Here is a 21155-nt window from a genome sequence, read left to right on the forward strand (position 1 = left end):
ATTTTCCTGAGAAACTTTTCATTGCAGGAATTCATTTGGAGTATTTGCCAAACGACTGTCAAGAGACGACCCCTTCAGAAACCATTTTTTTTTTTAGAAAAAACTTGTTTCTAAAGATTTTGATGTTGCCTTAAACCCAGGTCCTTCGGTATGGTAGGCGAGCATGCTACCACCACACCAAGTCGGCCGTTGCAAGGTTTACCCTCAGACGAAGTGGAGATTACTGCAAAACTCCGGTCAAGGCGCTGATATGTTCGGATTTGATTGTAATAAGAGCTTATGGGATCACGCATACTGGTTTTTGTCCCTCAAAAACAGAGAAATCAAATAAATTTGAAAGCTTTAAGTTAATTGTTCTCTAAAATGAAAAATGTGTTTTATATTTCCAGTTTGTACTGAATTAATTCTATCAATAAATATCAAACTGCCAAAAGCTATGATATTGCTAAAAATTTCCTAATTAGAAAATATTGCCTTTGTTAAACTGTGAGCTCTGCTCAGCCGAGTATAAAAAAATGTTTATGGATTTTGTTATTGCATATTTCAGGCATGCTTAACCAACGAAACGATATCATTTCGTTACGATAATCAACGTTAATAAACGAAACGAAGTCATTTCGTTTCGTTTATTAACGTTAAGATCGTCAAATTAACGAAATGATTTCGTTTCGTTTTCTGCCATATCAAAACGAAATCAAATCGTTTATGTTGATTATTAATTTCAAACTATGCTGGCAAAGCTGATTGATGGCGGAGTCATTAAAGGTGAAAGCATTAGCCAAGCTGATTGCAACTTTTCTCATGAATTTTGACAGTACGAACATTTCTCAAAGTATTTTTGACATTACCACCAACGAATTACACAAACAAATTACATAGAGTTTGTGTGTGTATGTGCGCTCGTTGTTGCCACCTTACGGCTTCACCATTGCTATAGCATTGCCAGCACAATTCAAATATAAAGTGTCACGTTTTTGTTAACGTTTTTAACGTTAACGAAAGCTTTTCGTTTCAGTTAAAAACGAGATACAATTTATTTTGATAATTTCTTTATCGATAATATTTCGAAGTGTTTCAACGGAAACGGTGGAAATTTTTTGATAAACGATTAGCTTAACGTTAAGGTGCATCCCTGGCATATTTACAACGTCGCAGAAAATGCAATGCTCATCTTCAGCACACATACTATAATAGCATTAGAGTGGGTCGAAACTAATTCTTTTTCTTGGTTCGTTTTAATGTAGCTGAAATAGTTTTTTATAAGTTGCTTGGAATGTTAAGACTGATATATCATTATTTGGGTCTTGAGAAGCTTTATGTATACTTTTTGAATGCTGAAATAATTTTCACATATCCTTGTTTCCTAATCGAGTTGTATCGCGTTAAAATATGTTCCTCGTTTCAACCTCAACAGGCGTATAATTAATAATAATAACATATGGTAAAGTTATAATTTCAAAAGACGAATTACAAATTATCATGTTTGCAATAATATACAAAATGAACTGATTTTACAAGAATAAAAAAGGTTGTTCCTAGACCCTCTCAACTTAAGCTACAAACTTAGTGACGGTATTTTATAACTTTTTTTCTTTTCGCATGCATACCGACCCAGTCGAATGAGTATCTTTCTCTTTGCTCCATACGTTTGCATTCTCACGTATTCGCACGTATTCGCCTTCAGGTGATTGCGCGTCGTTTTGAGTGTCCGCCAAATGGGTTCGAATGATTTGTTTATGAATCACTGGTACATGTGAGGCATATTTTAACAGCGTGGGAGAATTTAACTCGAAGGCAAGTTCACGTGTTCATATTTATGTATGTTTTTACACACATACAAATAATTGAATTCAATTTGAAATAATGCAAATTAATCCTGAATATATTTGTTAAAAATTACTACATGGATATTAAAATATATAATTAAATCTGTATTGACAAAAATAAATATTAATCGAGTTGAGTGTTTAACTTATGAACAAAAGTAAGAGCGTCTAAGTTCGAGTGAAATCGAAAATTATATACCTAAATGTGTTATAAATCAATGGTTGGTGGTAAAAACAAGATTTTTATTAAGAGTGAAAAAAACTTATAAACTTATCCGCAAAAGTGCAGTAAAGAGGAACTAGAAAGGGCAGGACTGTCTTCTAATGTGCTAAAGACCTCATATCTTTCATAAAATGAGCTGAGCAATAATCTTATCCTATTTGTAGCATCCGTGTACGATATGGAATATATTGAGAAGAGATGTACATAAGAAACATTTTCGATAAATATTAAAAAAAATTAGATTGGTTATACTTACTCAAAGTTTCACGGTTCTTGTTGTTTACATGAAATAGCTATGAAGATGAACATCTTATGTTGTTGTTGTAGCAATCTGAACAATCGGTTGCATGGGATATGTGAGTACTATATATGCAAACAATCTCTACGATTTTGTCAGACAATAATAAATGCCATATACGTAATCATTTGGTGAAATTTCAAGCTTCTATCTTAAAAATTTAAGAAGATATCACAAAAACCATCTTCCCTTATATGGGGGTATACAGTGATCCGATGCAGTTGGTTCTGACAAATGTCTCATCGGATATTACAATATATCAGTTTACCAAATTTCATTAAGATATCTCAAAAACTGAAGGACTTGGCAAATGGGTTTGCCTAAATCAACTCAGATCGTTTGCCGATCATTTCGACATACTTATTGGTGCGTCTACCACTTCTTATTTAAGGACTTACAGTTTTGAGATTCGGAACAAATATATTGTACAATTTCACTTTTGTAAAAGGCATAAAAAGAGCGCAAAAACGGGAGCTATGGTACCATTCAAATGAAGACACGTCGATTCATAATACTAAACAGGGACTTATTTTTTCTCCCATAAGAAGAAAACATGCCAGATCATTCAATTATAGAAAGGTGGACACATTTTTTTTCAATAAAAGGGGGATTCTCATACATATCAAGTAAGGGTAATATAAATACCATGCGTAATTTCAGTACGAATGATAATTACTATAGGATTATGCCCAAACGTTCCTAACAATTCCCTTATTTCTATTAATTCTGGTAGTACTATGATTACAAACCAAATTTCGAATGTTCCTTCTCCCAAATTACTAAACTTCTTTATTTGGCTTCTCCTTTTTCAATGGAGGCATTAACATCCAAAAGTACTACAGCGAAGCCCTTCTTTAGGAAAAACATCGAACCTCTAAATTTTCCATGGGCTAAAGCGTTTAATATGGCCATATTAATCGTTCCCGAGATATTCGGGTACTATGTTGCTTTGTTACCGGATCATAACGTACATATTTATATCCGGCTAAGGATCATCAATATCGATGAAACTCACTAAAACCTTCGGGAGGTGTCTTTATCGTTAATAAAACAACAACAACATTATTATTATTATGTAGAATAGTTCATTTTGGGCAAGCGGAGCGTTTGTTTGTGAATATCAATATACTCGAACAGGAATACTTATAATGTAGCTACTGTTCCTCATCACAACACCGACTCAAACATTTTTATTTGCAATCTGTCTTCACTGTATATTACCAGAACGTAAGAGATTTAAATACAAAACCAACTAAACTCTATTTGAAAACTCTACATTCTGATCTTAATATCATATGCTTTTCAGTGCCGTAGTTAAAACCCAACGTTTTTGATTCTGATAGTTTTTCTAGTGTGTATCAATACTTAGAAATGATCGCCTGAACAGAGTCGGAGACAACTTGGTGCATGCGCAACGGATTGCCGGACGTCCAGCCAATTCTGAAGGGATCGGATTTTCTTGTACTATTTTGGGACTACTTCGGGATTTGTTCGTGAGAATTTAGGATATAACTTTGGAAACACTTCGAAATTATTTTAAAGATAATTTTGAAACTATATATTTGGGTGCAATTTTAGGGCAATTTCAAGATCACCTCTGAATTATTTTCGGAATCAATACCAAACATTTAAAGATCACTTCGGGACTATTTTCGGAACCATTTCGGGGAAAACTTCAGGCTGTTTTGGGACAGTTTTCGGTATGATTTTAAGACAAACTGTTTAATAATAAAATACGTCCTATGATGCGCTATTTTTTAAATATTTTCTTAAAGTTGGTAGACCTATATGTTTTTGGGCCGACTCCGAACAGTATCTGTTAAGGAAGATACATTTTCAGAGAAGTTTTTTATGGCGCAAATATGCTCAGCCTATGCCGAGAGGCGACGCTCGTTTATAAAAGTTGTCTAAAAAATTGCATATTATTTGCCCCGTCACTTGAGTCGGGGATACATTGTTAGTTAGGTCAGCACAATAAGCCACGGCAGCCGCTCAAACTACCAATATTTTGATTTAAGTTACACAAATCTATTCAAATAATCTACACAAGAGTCAATGAATTTTAATAATCATAACCAAATTGACGAAACCCAATAGCCCTACCTTTCAACCATAAAATCGACGTAGACATACAAATGACCCATAGAAGAAACCAAATACTTTTCATACATACACTAGCATATGTATAGGCTAACACAACTCAGGCAAGCAGCAAATTAGCAAACTAGCACACATAAGATGATTTGTGCGCAAACAATTTTGAGATTTCAAGTTTCCTTTGATTTTTGCTAATTTCTATACTTTTAGGCTGCACACACTGAGACCGCTCTGTTAACGATGTCAATAAACTAACTAAAAATATGCGTCCTTATGTATTTAAGTACATATACACAGAACGTATATACATATATGTAACTTTAAAAAATGTCGTAAATTTATTTTACTCATGGAAATTTACTTTTGCAACACACTGTGCGTCATTCATCTTCAGTTAAAAGGTGCGTTTCTACAATTGCAACATTTGTGATTGCACATACATACATACATAAAAATGCATTCTACAAAGTTTTAAGCAACATGCTCATATCGACTTACATACAATTGCGGCAATTCCTAGAGAGTACCAAAAGAATTAAAATAAAAAATTATTAACATAAATGGCAATTACCGCTTACAACGCAGTGAACAACCAGCTTAAGAATAACCAGATGTCAGTTAAATATTGCACGAACAACAAACAACAAACTACTTAAATTTGTAATTTTATTGTTTTGTAATAGAATATCTTTTCGGCTTTGTTTGGTAATTTGGAAGTTTGGAAATGACGCAGCTCGAAAAACTGGACGTGCGCATGAACTTATTTCTATTGTAGTTCAAAGGTATTTCCGAAACTCATGTTTGTTTTATGGGACCATAAGAACAGCTTTCAAAATTATACTATATGTACTGGCAGACCAGGCGGACGCTGTTTTGCCCTTTCTTCTCTATCCAAATTTCTAGTAATCCGCTCCTTAAAAGAAAAAATCTATTAAATATTAATGTAGTCGAATTTCAAAAAATCGCACTATCAATTAAATTTTTTCGCATAGACCGATTTCCACTTGGTCCAGTACCCGGCAAAATAATGTCCTAAGTACCTCATATTCTATTTTATATGTTTTCACTATTTAACCTAGTATGTGATTTAGTGGGATGCTCTCGCTGAACACATATTTGAACGGTTGATCCACAGCGAACAGACACACAAACCGCTCCTTATTATACTCAGTTGAGCAGAGCTCACAGAGTATATTAAGTTTGATTGGATAACGGTTGGTTGTACAGGTATAAAGGAATCGAGATAGATATAGACTTCCATATATCAAAATCATCAGGATCGAAAAAAAATTTGATTGAGCCATGTCCATCCGTCCGTCCGTCCGTTAACACGATAAGGTATTCGTATGTAGGTTCCTGAGCACTCATCTCAGATCGCTATTTAAAATGAACGGTATCGGACTATAACCACGCCCACTTTTTCGATATCGAAAATTTCGAAAAACCGAAAAAGTGCAATAATTCACTACCAAAGACAGATAAAGCGATGAAACTTGGTAGGTGAGTTGAACTTGTGACGAAGAATAGAAAATTAGTAAAATTTTGGACAATGGGCGTGGCACCGCCCACTTTTAAAAGAAGGTAATTTAAAAATTTTGCAAGCTGTAATTCGGCAGTCGTTGAAGATATCATGATGAAATTTGGCAGGAACGTTACTCCTATTACTGTATGTACGCTTAATAAAAATTAGCAAAATCGGAGAAGGACCACGCCCACTTTTAAAAAAATTTTTTTTAAAAGTAAAATTTTAACAAAAAATTTAATATCTCTACATTATATAAGTAAATTATGTCAACATTCAACTTTAGTAATGATATGGTGCAACAAAATACAAAAAATAAAGAAAATTTCAAAATGGGCGTGGCTCCGCCCTTTTTCATTTAGTTTGTCTAGGATACTTTGAATGCCATAAGTCGAACAAAAATTTCCCAATCCTTTTGAAATTTAGTAGGGGCATAGATTTTATGACGTTAACTGTTTTCTGTGAGAATGGGCGAAATCGGTTGAAGCCACGCCCAGTTTTTATACAGTCGTCCGCCTGTCCTTCCGCATGGCAGTTAACACGATAACTTGAGCAAAAATCGACATATCTTTACTGAACTTAGTTCGCGTACTTATATGGGCTCACTTTATCTTGGTATAAAAAATGAACGAAATCCGACTATGACCACGCCCACTTTTTCGATATCGAAAATAACAAAAAATGAAAAAAAAGCCATAATTCTATACCAAATACGAAAAAAGGGATGAAACATGGTAATTGGATTGGTTTATTGACGCGAAATATAACTTTAGAAAAAAATTTGTAAAATGGTTGTGACACCTACCATATTAAGTAGAAGAAAATGAAAAAGTTCTGCAGGGCGAAATAAAACACCCTTGAAATCTTGGCAGGTATTACATATATAAATAAATTAGCGGTATCCAACAGATGATGTTCTGGGTCACCCTGGCCCACATTTTGGTCGATATCTGGAAAACGACTTCACATATACAATTACCACCACTCCCTTTTAAAACTCATTAATACCTTTAATTTGATACCCATATCGTACAAACACATTCTAGAGTCACCCCTGGTCCACCTTTATGGCGATATTTCGAAACGGCGTCCACCTATAGAACTAAGGCCCACTCCCTTTTAAAATACTCATTAAAACCTTTCGTTTGATACCCATGTTGTACAAACGTATTCTAGAGTCAACCCTGATCCACCTTTATGGCGATATCCCTAAATGGCGTACACCTATAGAACTATGGCCCACTCACTCATAAAATACTCTTTAATGCCTTTCATTTGATACACATGTCATACAAACACATTCCAGGGTTTCCCTCGGCTCATTTTCCTACATGGTTATTTTCCCTTATGTTGTCACCATAGCCCTCAACTGAGTATGTAATGTTCGGTTACACCCGAACTTAACCTTCCTTAATTGTTTTTTATAGTTTTCATGAAAATGAAATGGTATATTAATTTCGTCACGAAACCCAAAATTCTAAATCCTTAAAGGAAAATAGATAGACCCACCATTAAGTATACCGAAATAATCAGAATGAAGAGCTGAGTTGATTTAGCCATGTCCGTCTGTCCGTCTGTCTGTTTGAATGCAAACTAGTCCCTCAATTTTTGAGATATCTTGATAAAATTTGGTGAGCGGGTGTATTTGCGTGTCCGATTAGACATTTGCCGGAACCGGTCGGATCGGACCACTATAGCATATATCCTCCATACAACCGATTTTTCAGAAAAAGAGGATTTTGGTCATATCTTACTCAATTTAACAGATTGAAGCTTCAAACTTCACCATTTAATTTCGTATATTGCACATATTGTTGTCTGAAAAAATCATTGAGATCGGTGGCATACATAGTATATATCTCATACAACCGATTGTTCAGATGAGAAACTTTGCCCAATTTCTGCCCCGTTTTAACAGCTAGAAGCTTCAAGATCGGTGGTATATATATCATATACCCCATATAAACTGTAATTTTTGCCCCTTTTTTACGGCTAGAAGCTTCAAAATTCATTAAATAGTTACGTTTACGTCATATATTGTTGAAATACGTGATTCGTAGTCATAGTTTTTACACGCAGACCACAAAAAACATGAAACTTTGCATCCTCACACAAAGTACCTACCTGTTTTTTATTTTATATTTATCTTAAAAATCGTTTAGTTATGTAGATCTGTTCACTATATATTTCTTATCTTATACATCCCAATATTCGGAGATTACGAACGGGATAAGATTATTGTTCAGCCCCATTCAGTCCTGTTCTTACTTGTTTTAATATAATTTTTTTTAAATAGTGTTGGTTACATTCAGGGCTGTTCAAAATTTGTTTATATTGTAGTGCAAAACACAATACTTCTTATACAAAATTATATGTACACTGAAACTTTTTTAAATAAAAAAAAAATAAATAAAGGTTTTATATGTTCAAAGAATTTTCAGGGTCCCCTTAATTGTTAAATTCTGTATAAAAATTTTTTTCATTAATATTTTAGAAAAATTTTTTTGTGTGAATATGTAAGCGTAAATTTTAATATAAAACCGAAGTGCCTTGGCTTCATATTAGAGCTGCAAAAGTATCGATATAAATATCGATACATCGAGTACTAGGTTCATGGTGCGATTATCGATGTTTTTTTCTAAATATCGAGTACTGTATTCCCATTTCTTATTCCTTTTTCTAGAAGCAGAACTACCAACGTCTAAAACTATGGTAAGACAAATAAAACATGAATAAATAAAATTACATACATAACGTCAGATTTGTGTTTATTTCAGATGAAAACCTAACAAGTTTGTGGCTCTGAATATTGAAAAATTCTTACAGAAGTTCAATGTGAAAATTACGTTATTTTTTCATATTACATACACATATATACATGTATTCGTATATGTATCCATTTCGACAAAATCAGTAATAATTTTGCAATATGCCACTATTGCAAAAAATTTTATAAAACTAGTGGTAATACGTCCAATTTGTATCACCATCTAGAACGATCGCATACAACTGCAAATTTAGATTCACATAGCTCGCCAAATAAGATTAATTTTTATATGAAAAAACCTATGAAGATCCATGATCACGTAAAAAGGCTTTTGACAGCACCCTACTAGGGTTTAGTCAACGCAGACGTTCGGACTTTTCCCATAGTGAATGACAAAGGGTGTTGTAACTTTGTATATACCCTCGTTTCGCTGTATAAGCTACCATCGCGGAAAACTTTGCAGAATGTGTTTTATGATAGTTTCGAAGTGATGAAGACAAATTAAATATATATATATACATGTACATATTGTATTTACATAAATGTCTGATATATACCTGATATTGCTTTTAAATTGAGTAAGCGATTTTCACCATAAGAAAAATTGGATATATATCGCGATATATCGATACTCCCTCTTAAATATCGAAAATATCGAGTAAGCCGAATATCGATACTTTCGCAGCTCTACTTCATATGGAAGTGCTTTCATATGAAATTCAGACACTTTCATATGAATCGAAATTATATGTGAGGCCATATGGGAGTGCTATGAAACTATTTTTTTTATATTAAAAGCGTGAATTTGTATCTGTGCCTATTCTCCGGGGCAAAATAAAAACAAAACGCTATTAGTGTATAGGAGTTGAGAACAGCTCTGGTTATATTAAAAAGGAATCAACTACTTTTTTATGCATAACGAAAGTCGATATTTCAAAGTTTAATTAAAAGTAAAAAATATTTCAATTGGGAGCTTAGTTTTTGATTTATTGCTGTGTAATCTACAATTTTATAATTTTTTACCACATTTTGGACACTTACCATGCCACTACTATAGATTCCTTAACATTCCTTCCAAATTAACCCTTGCACATAGCTAAGCTTTAAAATGCATAAAACCCGTTTTCAAATAGGAGTATACTGTGTGGAGATAATACGTTAAATGGGCATATAGCAAGAAAAGGAGGTCCTAAATATTCTTAATTATACCATCAAAATTTAACACGCTTTTTATTAGAACATTTATAGAACATTTATTTAAAAAAAAAATTTGTTTTCTTTAATTTTCGTTTTATTAAAAAGTAATAAAAGCTTGTTCTTAGAAAAGCTTTTTTCTTAAATTTAATTTAAATATAAATTTTTTTAAATTTTTAGTAGGGTAAAATATTATTAAATTAGTTGTGTAATATTTACTTAGTTATTTGCAACGTTTCTCATGCTATCCATTTCTTTTAATGCATCAACATTACAAGGTTTCTTCGAAGTCAACTTTGAACAGTCAAGTTCTTCGATTCGAAGACCTGCTAAAGACCTAACTCAGCTTAAAGCCACATAAACTTGACCAGCAGCAAATACCCTACAAGACGGAGGTAACCAGTTCACCCACACATTCAAAGCTTTTTTCGCTCTCCACTAACACATCGACGTTTCATGCTGTCATCGAAATGACAGTTCATTAATTATTCCGGAAAACATTGAAACGCAAAAAAAATATAAATTGTTTACAACGAAAAATATCTTGTGCTTTTAGTTGTGACATGTGACGGAAATTAAGAATATTGCTGCAGAGACCATCTTTTTGCGTTGGCGGCCTTCGCCCAAAATAATATTAAGGGTAAAGTTTTACAAGACGGTACACCACCTAATTTAAAAATATCAAATAATAATAAAAACGGAGCTCGAGGCGCGCCTTTTGATTCCACGTTTGATAATTTTTGATAAAAATTGGGTGGTGCACCGTCTTTTAAATCGTTACCATATTAAGTTGTATAGAATCGGCGGGATGGCCTACAAGGTTTTATGTCAACTAAATCGCTCCCGATATGGTCGGGCTACTACCTTAATGGTTCCCGGAACGTACCCGATCTGCATCCGGCAAATGACCACCAAAGTCGATAACGGGGAGTGTCCTTATCGCTACAACAACAACAACATTATTTACTTTCTGATTTTCATTCATACGTATGTGCATTTTTAAATAATAAAAAAAATGTTATATTATTCTAATAGATAGCATCTCCGCCGGGTTGCGATTCAGCTCAGAATATGCCAAAATCAAACGAAATCTACAAAAACAAGGTACTTTACAAGCAACATGCTTTGGAATACGGTACCAAACTTGTTGGATGTATTTCCCTAAAAAAGGGTGGAACTACGCATCTTGGTTTGCCAGTATTTGCTTCGGTAATTTATATTGATTTGTAGTGATTAAAAATTGCAATAGTAGATAATGTAATGTGAATTAAAATTGAATAGGTAGCCGGAGCAAAAAAGGCAACTGATCGGCATGCAACTGTTATTTATGTGGTGCCACCGGGAGCTGCTGCTGCTATCCTAGAAGCATTAGAAGCAGAAATGTCTTTGATTTTTTGCATCACCAAAGTTGTGCCAAAACATGATAGGGTTCGCGTTAAGCACGCTCTCTTAAGGCAAAAAAAATCGCGTCTAGTCAGGCCCGATTGTTCAGGAATCATCGCACCAGAAAGGGTAAGTAAATTGGCTACCATATTAAATATATAAGCAACATGTATGAATTTTTTAGTGATAATTTGTCATGCTTTTGTTGATAATCATCTGAAGAATGCAAATACGACAGAGTTCGAAGTTCATGTGAAAACCAATTAATTTTTTTAATTAGCATTTGGAGAGAAAATTACATATGTATGTATGCATAGAACTGCATAGAAGGGGAGGAAAAATTAATTATTATCAGTAGATTTGCAAGATTTTTGTCATTTTCCCTGCATCGCAGTTGTCATTACATTGCGTCAAGAGAGGACATCAACACCTTACTACCCACAGCCAGTTAAAATTATTGTAAATTTTGCTCTTTTCATCACTGTTTCAAAACGTGGAAAGTTATATATCGAGCATTCCATGGAGAATGGTGTATTTTAGCAGATTTTCGCATTGCCGGCATTATTAATATTCAATCCCTAGAAGGTTTAATGTAGTCATATCAATAGTTCCCGAGATGGAGGGGCTAGTACCACAATGGTGCTTGTTACCGGAACGTAGATAGATAGATCATTTATTGAGGATTGCACAGTGACTTGCACATCTCCTTCACAGCACCTCATCCTAGCCGACTTCCTTGATGAACCCCAGCAGTGTTCTTTGCTTGAGGGATTAAATGTGGGAATGCTCTGGCCATGGTGAGCCCATAAACTTAGCCCTACGTCTTGAAATTGCGCCGCAATCTAGAAGGATATGGTCCACCGTCTGCTGATCCATCACAAAATCGGTATGTGTTGTTCGATACTATACCCAGCTTTTGCATGTGACTGTTCAGTCTACAGTGTCTTGTAAGAATAGCCGTTGGGGTTTTTAGGTTATCTTTTTGAGAGGCCTATTAATGCCCTATATCGAGTTGTGCTGTAACCCCCTAACAGTAACTTAGATTGACTCAGGCCTGGAATATTGCGCCAGTGTTCTCTCTTTTCCCTCCCTTCTGCTAATAAATGCCCCTGTGGGCCAACTGGCAGGAACAGCTCGGGATCGATGGGTCATGCAGTTGCTGCCTCTCTTTCCGTGTTGTCCGCCTGCTGTTGTTGTAGTAGCAGTGCTTCGCCCCATCCAATAGGTGCGACCGATCACAAATTGTCATCAATGTCCTCTAACGGGAGTCCAAAGAAACTTTCTGTTTCAACAGGGGTGGGCCATAATGAGAGGAGTGTTAGAGGCGTTGGTTGCACAATACAGTTAAAGAGATGGTTGGTGACATGTGGGGGCACATTACAAGCAGGACAATGTTTTGTATGTCGGGGTTGATTCTGGATAGGTAAGAGTTTAACCTGTTACGTTATCCAGCTCGAAGTTGAGCTAGAGTGACTACTCTCGTTTCCCTAGGGAGAGTGCGTTCCTCCTCTGCTAGTTTTGTTCTTTGAGTACAGGAATCACCGGCATAGAGGTCCGACGCCTGTTTGTGGAGTTCACTGAAGACATGCTTGTGTTTTTTTAGCTTCATACGGCTGTGTTCTCAGGTGCCGTATTTCCTCATAATGTAATGAGGCCGTGAACAACAAGAGCCACAAAAGATTTATAAAAGTTACGAGGAATCTAGCCCAGAGCAACCTGTCCGATGCAACCATCCCTTGCACGTGAAACACTGACAAGAGTATTTATTTTTTTAATTTAATTTATTTATTATTACGGCTGTTTAGGCCTAAAACTTAAACTACTAAGTGCAATTCATTGTTATAATCACTTATTACTATTGAATATGCTGTTGGAATGCCATGTGATTCCGATCAGCATATTTACTAGCGTGACAAAGGGACGAGTCTGGGAGCCAGTCATTTAAGGAAGGTCGGAAAGGACGGGTTTCCAATCCTCCAGTGCTCCCAGCTTAAGGCAACAAAATTTGGAACTTATATTTTTCAATTATATGTGTATTTTAAGCTTTCGGAATGTATTAGTCTCCGATCAATGCAGCTAAACATGTCTTTGGATGTTGGAAATTGAAAATAAGTGTATCCAATCACCTCTCAACTTTGTTTAGTAAAGACGCTGTCGGAATGCATGAAGATTCCGATTAGCACAGCTCAACATATAATGGGAGGTTGAAAAGGACGTGTTTCGAATCCCCCTTGCTCCAACTTTTATTTGGCCTTATTTTCGTTATTTTTGTTACACATTATATAATTTTATTGTTATATTTATGCTGTCGGAATGCGAATGATTCCGATCAGCAACAGTAAATACCAGCTGGAAATACCGAATTCCAGCGAAATTAGTTGTTGGAACTGTCTGGAGTTACAGGTGGCGACCGATTTTCTTTTTCTTAGGGCCGGATGCATTGTATTTTGCTGCTAGCATTATTACCATTCCCTTTTCGCGCTCCAGTATCGGTATATCATGTAAAAAAATAAAAGAAAAAAAAAACTATCTTATTGGAAGGTTTTTACAATGGTCCAATAAACTTTTTTTAAAAGTATTGAAGTTATTACTACTTTTTATGTGATTAGGAAGTTCATTGAAATATTTCAGGCCCTTATATATATGACCGTCCTAAAAAGATTTTTTTCAGGCAAACGCAGCAAACCCATTTCTCAGTACTGGGGTCAGGAGAAGGACCCGGATTGGGGTCGATAACTTCCCGGAAGAGGAGAGTATGGCGCAGACCCGCTGCAAGGATCTGCTGGGGGGTTGACAATTTGTGGGAGAGACGCAACAAATTAAACATGGAGTCCGCCTGCTCATTGCCCTCCACTCCCCTGTGGCCTAGGACCCAGGCCAACAGTACTACGTTGTGTGCTCCTAATTGATTCAGCTTTTCTACGCACTGAAGGACAAGTGCTGACTTTATTTCGAACGCCGCAAGTGCCTTTAGTGGAACCTGACTGCCTGACTGAGTATGGCAATTGTTTCATTGGGGTATCAGCGCTGAAGGTTCAGCTTAGCACACTAACTTATGGCGAATACTTCCGCTCGAAAATGCTCGGATGTGCTTTTAGAGTTACTGATATTTTGGTTCTGGGTCCGAAAACTCTGGCTCCAATCCCCTCTGGCGTCTTCGAGCCATCTATGTACCTTCCGATCTTGAGCCTAGTAATACATTGCACCCGCCTATACCTATACAGCCGTACCAAGAGACGGAGCAGCCCATTACATATTGGCACAACCGGAGCACTGCTGGACATCCATCCTATATGAAAGCTATGCATTCAAAAGTGTTTGTACCAGTGGCTGGTGCACACCGAACTGGACCAATGTATGTTATATTGAGGCCTGCACAAATACCAAGCTATGTTTATGTAAATAATGTTACTGCTAATGTCAATTTGCACGGTTGAGCACATACAGTACCTACGTTTATACAAGGTGGAACACCACACTACCTACATGGCGATGTAGCCACCGATCAGGTTGTTGTAAGAGATTAATTAAAATATGTTATTCATAAACACTGATTCTTATATTTTTATTATCATTAAACTGTGGACTAGACTCATGACGGGTATTCTTACTGGACACTGCCTTCTGGCGTCACATGCCTTTAAATTAGGCTTGGTCAGTGATAGCAGATGTAGGAAGTGCGAGTTGGAGGAGGAAACGATCGATTTCATTCTGTGCTCGTGCCCTGCGCTTGCCGGGCTAAGACTCCAGCTGACAGATGTCAGATCTAGAAGCAGCAAGTGGCTTAAGTTCTAGGAAGCCGCTAACCCGCTGGAGCCATGAGAAGCGTGGGTGCACTTTGGGTGTCCCAAGACAAGTTCCGTACCTGCTCCGAATAATTTGATAGATAGATAGATTAGATAGGGATCTGTTCTAGGTCCAACTCTTTGGAATGCGGTATATGGCGGGGTGCTACAAATCGACCTTCCCGGAGGCACGGAAATTGTCGGCTATGCAGATGATATTGTCGTAGTAGCAGTGGCCAAGAAACTTGATCTGCTCCAAGCATTATGTAATGACGCCATGGGAAGGATAACGGAATGGTTGACGAACACGGGGCTGGAGATGGCTAGCAATAAGACAGAAGTGGTTCTGATGAGCTCAAGGCGGAGTGTGGATGAGTTGGTCCTAACCATAGGAGATTTTCAAATAAATTCAAAGCCCTCCTTGAAATATCTAGGAGTAATCATTGACTCAAAACTAACTTTTAGGGAGCACTTCAGGGCGGTGTGGGACAAAGTTTCTAGAGTTAGTGGAATCCTAACGCGAATAATGCCCAACATCGGCGGCCCAAGCGAAGCTACCCGTCAGCGATTATCCAACGTAACCAGCTCTATAATATTATATGCAGCACCAGTATGGCACAGATCTAAAATGGTCCACCAAAAAGATATACTAGCAGCCTACCGCATTACTGCTATACGAATAGCATGTGCTGTTCCGACGACGCGATCCATGTTTTATCCAGGAAAATCCCAGTACATCTACTCTCAGGTGAAATGGCCGATCTGTATGGCATTGGATTCAGCCGACCATCTGAAGATGCTAAAAAAAGCGCAAGGTCACGAACAATAGTTAGGTGGCAAGAACGGCGGGAAGATTCGAGAAAAGAGCGCTGAACCTTCATGCTAGTCCGGAATATAGCGGAATGGTACGAGCGAAAACACGGCAAACTAAATTACCATCTCACACAGATATTGAGCGGGCACGGTGGCTTGAAGGAATATCTACATAAGCGTGGGATAGAGGAGGATCATTTCTGTCCAAGCTGTCCGTCCGAATTGGAAAGCGCAGAACATGTAATATTTCACTGCCCTCGTTTTCACGGCGAAAGACTGTCTGTAAACAGAGTTTTTGGAGAGGAAGATGGCCTTTATAGTAATGACGAAATTGATGATGCATGCCGAAAGGGAGCGTAGAGAAATGCGCGTGGCGACTAAATCGCCTTTGAAGTTACTTTACCAGGTCCTGATTCTAGTTATCTGAAATCCCTCTTGTGCCTTTGGAAAAGAGCTATGTGTGGAGCCCTATTTATGGAACACTTTTCGGCTTATATTAAAAACTTTTAATCTATTCTTACTGATATGAGTTTCTTTTTCATTCTAGGTAATTTGATTTTGACGATGTGAGGATAAAAATATCCCAAATATTCCAGCTGTGGCTGTAAGAACATACATTTGCTCAAATTAGAAGAAAACTGCACGGTTGAGCACATCCAGTATCTACGTTTATACAAGGAGGAACACCACACTACTTTCACGGGGATGTAGCCACCGATCACGTTGTTGTAAGAGCTTATTTTAAATATGTTATTCATAAACACTGATTCTAATATTTTGTTTTGGTTTTTACTTTAGAGTCAACCTGTTATATAAGCGATGTCAGCTATGCCTGTAACTTAAGCGCCTTCAGATGTAATAGTTACCGCGGACGCGGTCACAGGAGTAGTTCACTACGTGGGGATTACACTAATCAAGGACTTTCAATATCGGAAGGTTTTCCAGCACTATAACACACCAACAATATGTGCAATCACCCGAATAAATTGTACAACAAACGTTAACACCACATCATCAGCCAGCAACAACAACAACAAACGCAACAAGTTGAAACTTCTAAACAATTAATGACTAGTGAACCACCAACATATCCGCAATATGCGCAAGCATCAACACCAACATGTGTCGCCTACTTTGCAACACGGTGAAGATGGCCAAGGCCATTCTGATTCTAATACTGATAAAGGCGAACCGTTGGCAAATTTAAAAACTCAAACAGACCACGAAAAATGTTGATGGTATTAATTCTAGTACAGATAGTAAATAATTTAAACCTAAGAAAAAAGCTAAACTTGATAAAAACTTAACCGAAGATGACAATGTTTCTAATTCTAATACTAAGGAAGATGAACCTTTGATAAATATGAAGCTTAAAACAGAGTTATCAAAAAATGACGATGATGATAATGATGTTGATGCAAAGTCCAATGTTGAAAATGATGAAAATTATGAAACAGAATCTGAAAATAGTATGAGTGTGGATTATAACCTGAAGCAAAACTGTCATATCCGGTACGACCAGAATTAGATGTTAAGAAAAGAGCCTACATAAAGATGCTCAGTATATTTATGGAAAATTTATCATGAGACAATGCCCAATGTATGTATTTCAATTAAATTCAGCAAATTGTTGGAAAAAGCATCTAAACTTTATGCATCGTGTAGAGAAACCAGAACATTTACAATTTAAATATAACGAACGTGGTGCAAAATGTAAATTTTGTGATATTCAAGCAGCTACACCAAGCTTTAACAAATTATTGGACCATGAGATTTATCATATGCCTAATAGTCATTATTTAAAATGTAAATTATGCGATTGGAAGACGAAAATACATTCAAGTATGAATTTTCATTTACGTGTACAACACGCTGAAACAATTGATGTAACAACGAAAAGTTTAGAATTGAATGTTTGTCCATATTGTAATCACAATGGTATTTACGCAAATACTTAATACATCTTTTCTATGTTTAGAATGTGGTGAATAATTTAGAACAAATACAAGTTTACGTGTACACCACAAGATTTGAACGGAAATATCTTGAGGGTATGGTTACACCTATGTGGCATCTACAAGCTATTTATAATGACTAGTATGGAATGAATCCGGATATGGAAGAAAACGGAGGTGACGAAATGAATCACCATGCTTCTTTGGATTCTGGTGATACTCCTGACATGCTTCCTAATTTCCCTACGTCTGATGTTACTATACCTACCAAACTAATATGACTGCAAACTGATGAGCAACACTACCAGCGCAGGAAAAATAAGAACTTCAAAGCAAGGTTTCGGAAAGGGCACGACTATGAATAGACGTTAATGTATTTATATAGTTTATAAATACAAAAATTCACATATGTAAAGTTCGCTAGAGTAATAAGGCAATAATTTAAATTGTAAAAAAACATTGTATATATGAATAATTTATAATTAAATATTATCTGAACATAAAGGACGCGTTTCATTCAGAAAAAGCGATTTGACAGAAGGTAACCGATACGGGTAACCGATAGGCCAGTTACCCGTGTTGTTGTTGTTGCATATGTTTTGGTTAGCGATAACGAAAACATAACTGATGAAGTAACTTAAAAATGTAAATAACATCGAGCGAGAAGGAATGTCAAAAACACAATAGGTAAGAGCGAGAAAGCGAGTCACACGTACAGCAATGTAAAAGTCATTAAGACGATAATTGGTGAACAAGTTATTGATGACGATTAAGTAATCGATTAGGGAACGGGTACCTGTCTTGTAGGGTAATTTGCAGCCCAGATAAACAACAGCATGATCTACAGTAGTTCCCTGCATTTTATGCACAGTTGAAGCCCACGACAAGACACTCGGGAGCATTCTTCTTTCAGCTGTGCCGTGATTAAATTTAGAAGGAAATTGAACTGATTTATGCTTGAAACACAATGCCGAGCGACGACGATATACGCCGCGTCGGGCAATGATATTTTTCAAATTACGCCCAGACATTTCGTCTACTTAAAACACAATGCCGGGCGAAATTGACGTCGTTTATTCAGAGTGGCCATTATTAAGAAACAAAGATGAAAACAATTAAAACTTTTTTAATTCTCTGCTTTAGCACTTGACTTTAGCAGTCAACACGCCCAAAATGTTAAGAAATTACCAAAACAAACAAACATTTTTGATGTTAAAAAATTAAATTAAAAATTATATGTAAAGAAAAAAAAATTGTTTTTGAATATTATGTTTTCTTTTTTTATAGTTAAAAAATTGAACAGCAGCAACCCTTGGGATGTTTGTCGTCATCACTCGGCAGCGACGATAGAAATAAATCTATCGTCGCAAAATGACGTCGCGTAAATTTCGCTCTCGGCGTTCATTGTGTTCACCTTCATGTAATTATGGGGATTCTATTTTTGACAAGGCGATGTTCGTCGCGTTTATTTCGCGGCATCAGGGCATTGTGTTTCAAGCTTTAGGCTGTATTATGTGAACGTCATCGTTACCAAAGTCTACGCGAACCGACGGTATATCGTTATGGTATAGTTGAGCACGTCTGTAATATGGCTATATAATTTCCAAGAAGTTTTCACTAATCAACTTCGCCAGCAGTTGTGCTTTTGGAATGCACCCCATGCTTTGTTCAACTCATTCAAATGAATTTGTATATATGTGCATACACATGTTCACGTGTTCTTGCAACAACAAAACGTGAAATATATACATACATATGAGTATACAGATTTTCGAGAAAACATATGGTATGTGTTTGCCAAAAGTGGCTTCACTTCGGATATCAGCGTCTTCGGTTGTCAGATCTTTGGCGTTCAACGCTAACGCGGTGTCAGGATGAAAAAGACTCTCAACCAAATTACTGACACGAATCGCTACGTTTAAATAACCCTGACTGAGTATGAGTACACAATTTTTTATATCATTATACGAATATATTGGGGCATATTCACAATCGAAATAAAATGTGACTAAGTTAGTTGAAGCATTTTTTGACAGAGAGAACATATAAAATTGTGTCAAACAGTGTTAACTAACTTAAAATCATATTTCATTGTGACTTTGCCTATGTCGCGTTCAGTTTACAACTACTCATTGCAGATCTCTGCTCTGTTTTAAAATAAAATTCCAACTTTCGCTTAGCTAAAATTCCATCGCTAAAAATCTGTAAAACAAAATCAAGTGCGCAGAAAAGTATTCAATATTTAGCGATAACAAACAAAGCGAAGTTACCTGCTTTCTTGAGGACTTAGGCTTTTATGCCAAGGTGAGCACAAATCTTTACCGATAACTCTGTTATCGATTAATTTATCGAATTGTCGCAAAGTAATGTTGCATTGTCATCAGAGTTATACATGCGTGCAACATTTCAGCTCAATCGGACACCGGGTAGTGTATCAAATTTAACTTGCAAAATTTGATTACAAACAACAGCCAAGTGAAACTACATAAAAGCTTATAATAATATTCACATGCAGCGGAACCAAGATCTACACCGAAGTTCACAAACGGGATCATTTTTTTTGTTCGCCCTGAATACTAGGTACCTTCATGAACATTGCTGAAGCTTTGAACAATGTTTTGAAACGGGTAATTCAAAACGGTCTCAACACAATTATTTCGAAATGGCTTCTATGTAAGAAATCAGTAAACAAAGGCACTACAGGCCATGGTTTGCTTCACCAATTGCTTAGACAGTTAGACAAAGTACCAGTTTAACACACAGGGTATGTAAGTGACGTTTCAGTCATCATTAGCGGCAAGGACTGGTCAACAATTAGCTTACGGATGGATCAAGCGCTTAACAAACACTTGCTTGGTCGTCAGACGTCGGATTTACCAATAACGTGCAAAAGACAGCCATAGTCTTATTTAATAAGAAATATAAGGTACCGAAATGAATAAGGCTTTAGCTAAGAGGGGTTCCCTGCAGTATAAAAATAGCAGACAAAATCTGAATATTTCCAAAGAGTAAACCGTCGCGGAAACTCCTTGTGGAGGCGTGGGCAGTGACTTTACATCATACACAGCTACTAATACTTCTATGGCTTTCAGTAGAAAATGTGTTACACTAATGAGCTTGTTCTGCAATGATGTTTTTCACAGTCGTACCGTTTCCCTTCGCGCCATACCAGGAAAAATTGCATTTGTGTTCGGCGATTAAATTAAAAGTTTGGCCTTTTCCACCAACCCTGAAAGTGTTCGCTTCATTTTCTTCCTCAGATCTTTTGCGTAAAGTCTCGATAGGAAAAGTT

The 21155-nt window shown here is 36.4% G+C and overlaps 2 protein-coding genes across 9 annotated transcripts in view; one reads left to right on the forward strand and one right to left on the reverse strand.

Moving 5' to 3' along the window:
• LOC137250425 (rac guanine nucleotide exchange factor JJ) overlaps nucleotides 1-21155 on the reverse strand; it is a 215473-nt gene that overhangs the window by 42600 nt on the left and 151718 nt on the right. The window lies entirely within an intron of this gene.
• Nucleotides 10411-18292, forward strand: LOC137248225 (uncharacterized). 3 transcript variants are annotated; one of them, XM_067779103.1, is made up of 6 exons: nucleotides 10411-10567; nucleotides 10963-11136; nucleotides 11213-11439; nucleotides 16456-16636; nucleotides 16707-17821; nucleotides 17887-18292. In XM_067779103.1, the coding sequence occupies exons 5-6, from the start codon at nucleotides 17492-17494 to the stop codon at nucleotides 18004-18006; spliced, it is 450 nt and encodes a 149-aa protein (XP_067635204.1). In that variant the 5' UTR covers nucleotides 10411-10567; nucleotides 10963-11136; nucleotides 11213-11439; nucleotides 16456-16636; nucleotides 16707-17491; the 3' UTR covers nucleotides 18007-18292. The 3 variants fall into 3 exon arrangements, with proteins under 3 accessions (XP_067635204.1, XP_067635203.1, XP_067635205.1); XM_067779102.1 differs by having other exon boundaries at nucleotides 10412-10567; nucleotides 11209-11439; XM_067779104.1 differs by lacking the exons at nucleotides 10411-10567; nucleotides 10963-11136; nucleotides 11213-11439 and adding an exon at nucleotides 14691-15137.

This window comes from Eurosta solidaginis, chromosome 4, assembly GCF_040869045.1.
Source record: "Eurosta solidaginis isolate ZX-2024a chromosome 4, ASM4086904v1, whole genome shotgun sequence".
Taxonomy (NCBI): domain Eukaryota; kingdom Metazoa; phylum Arthropoda; class Insecta; order Diptera; family Tephritidae; genus Eurosta; species Eurosta solidaginis.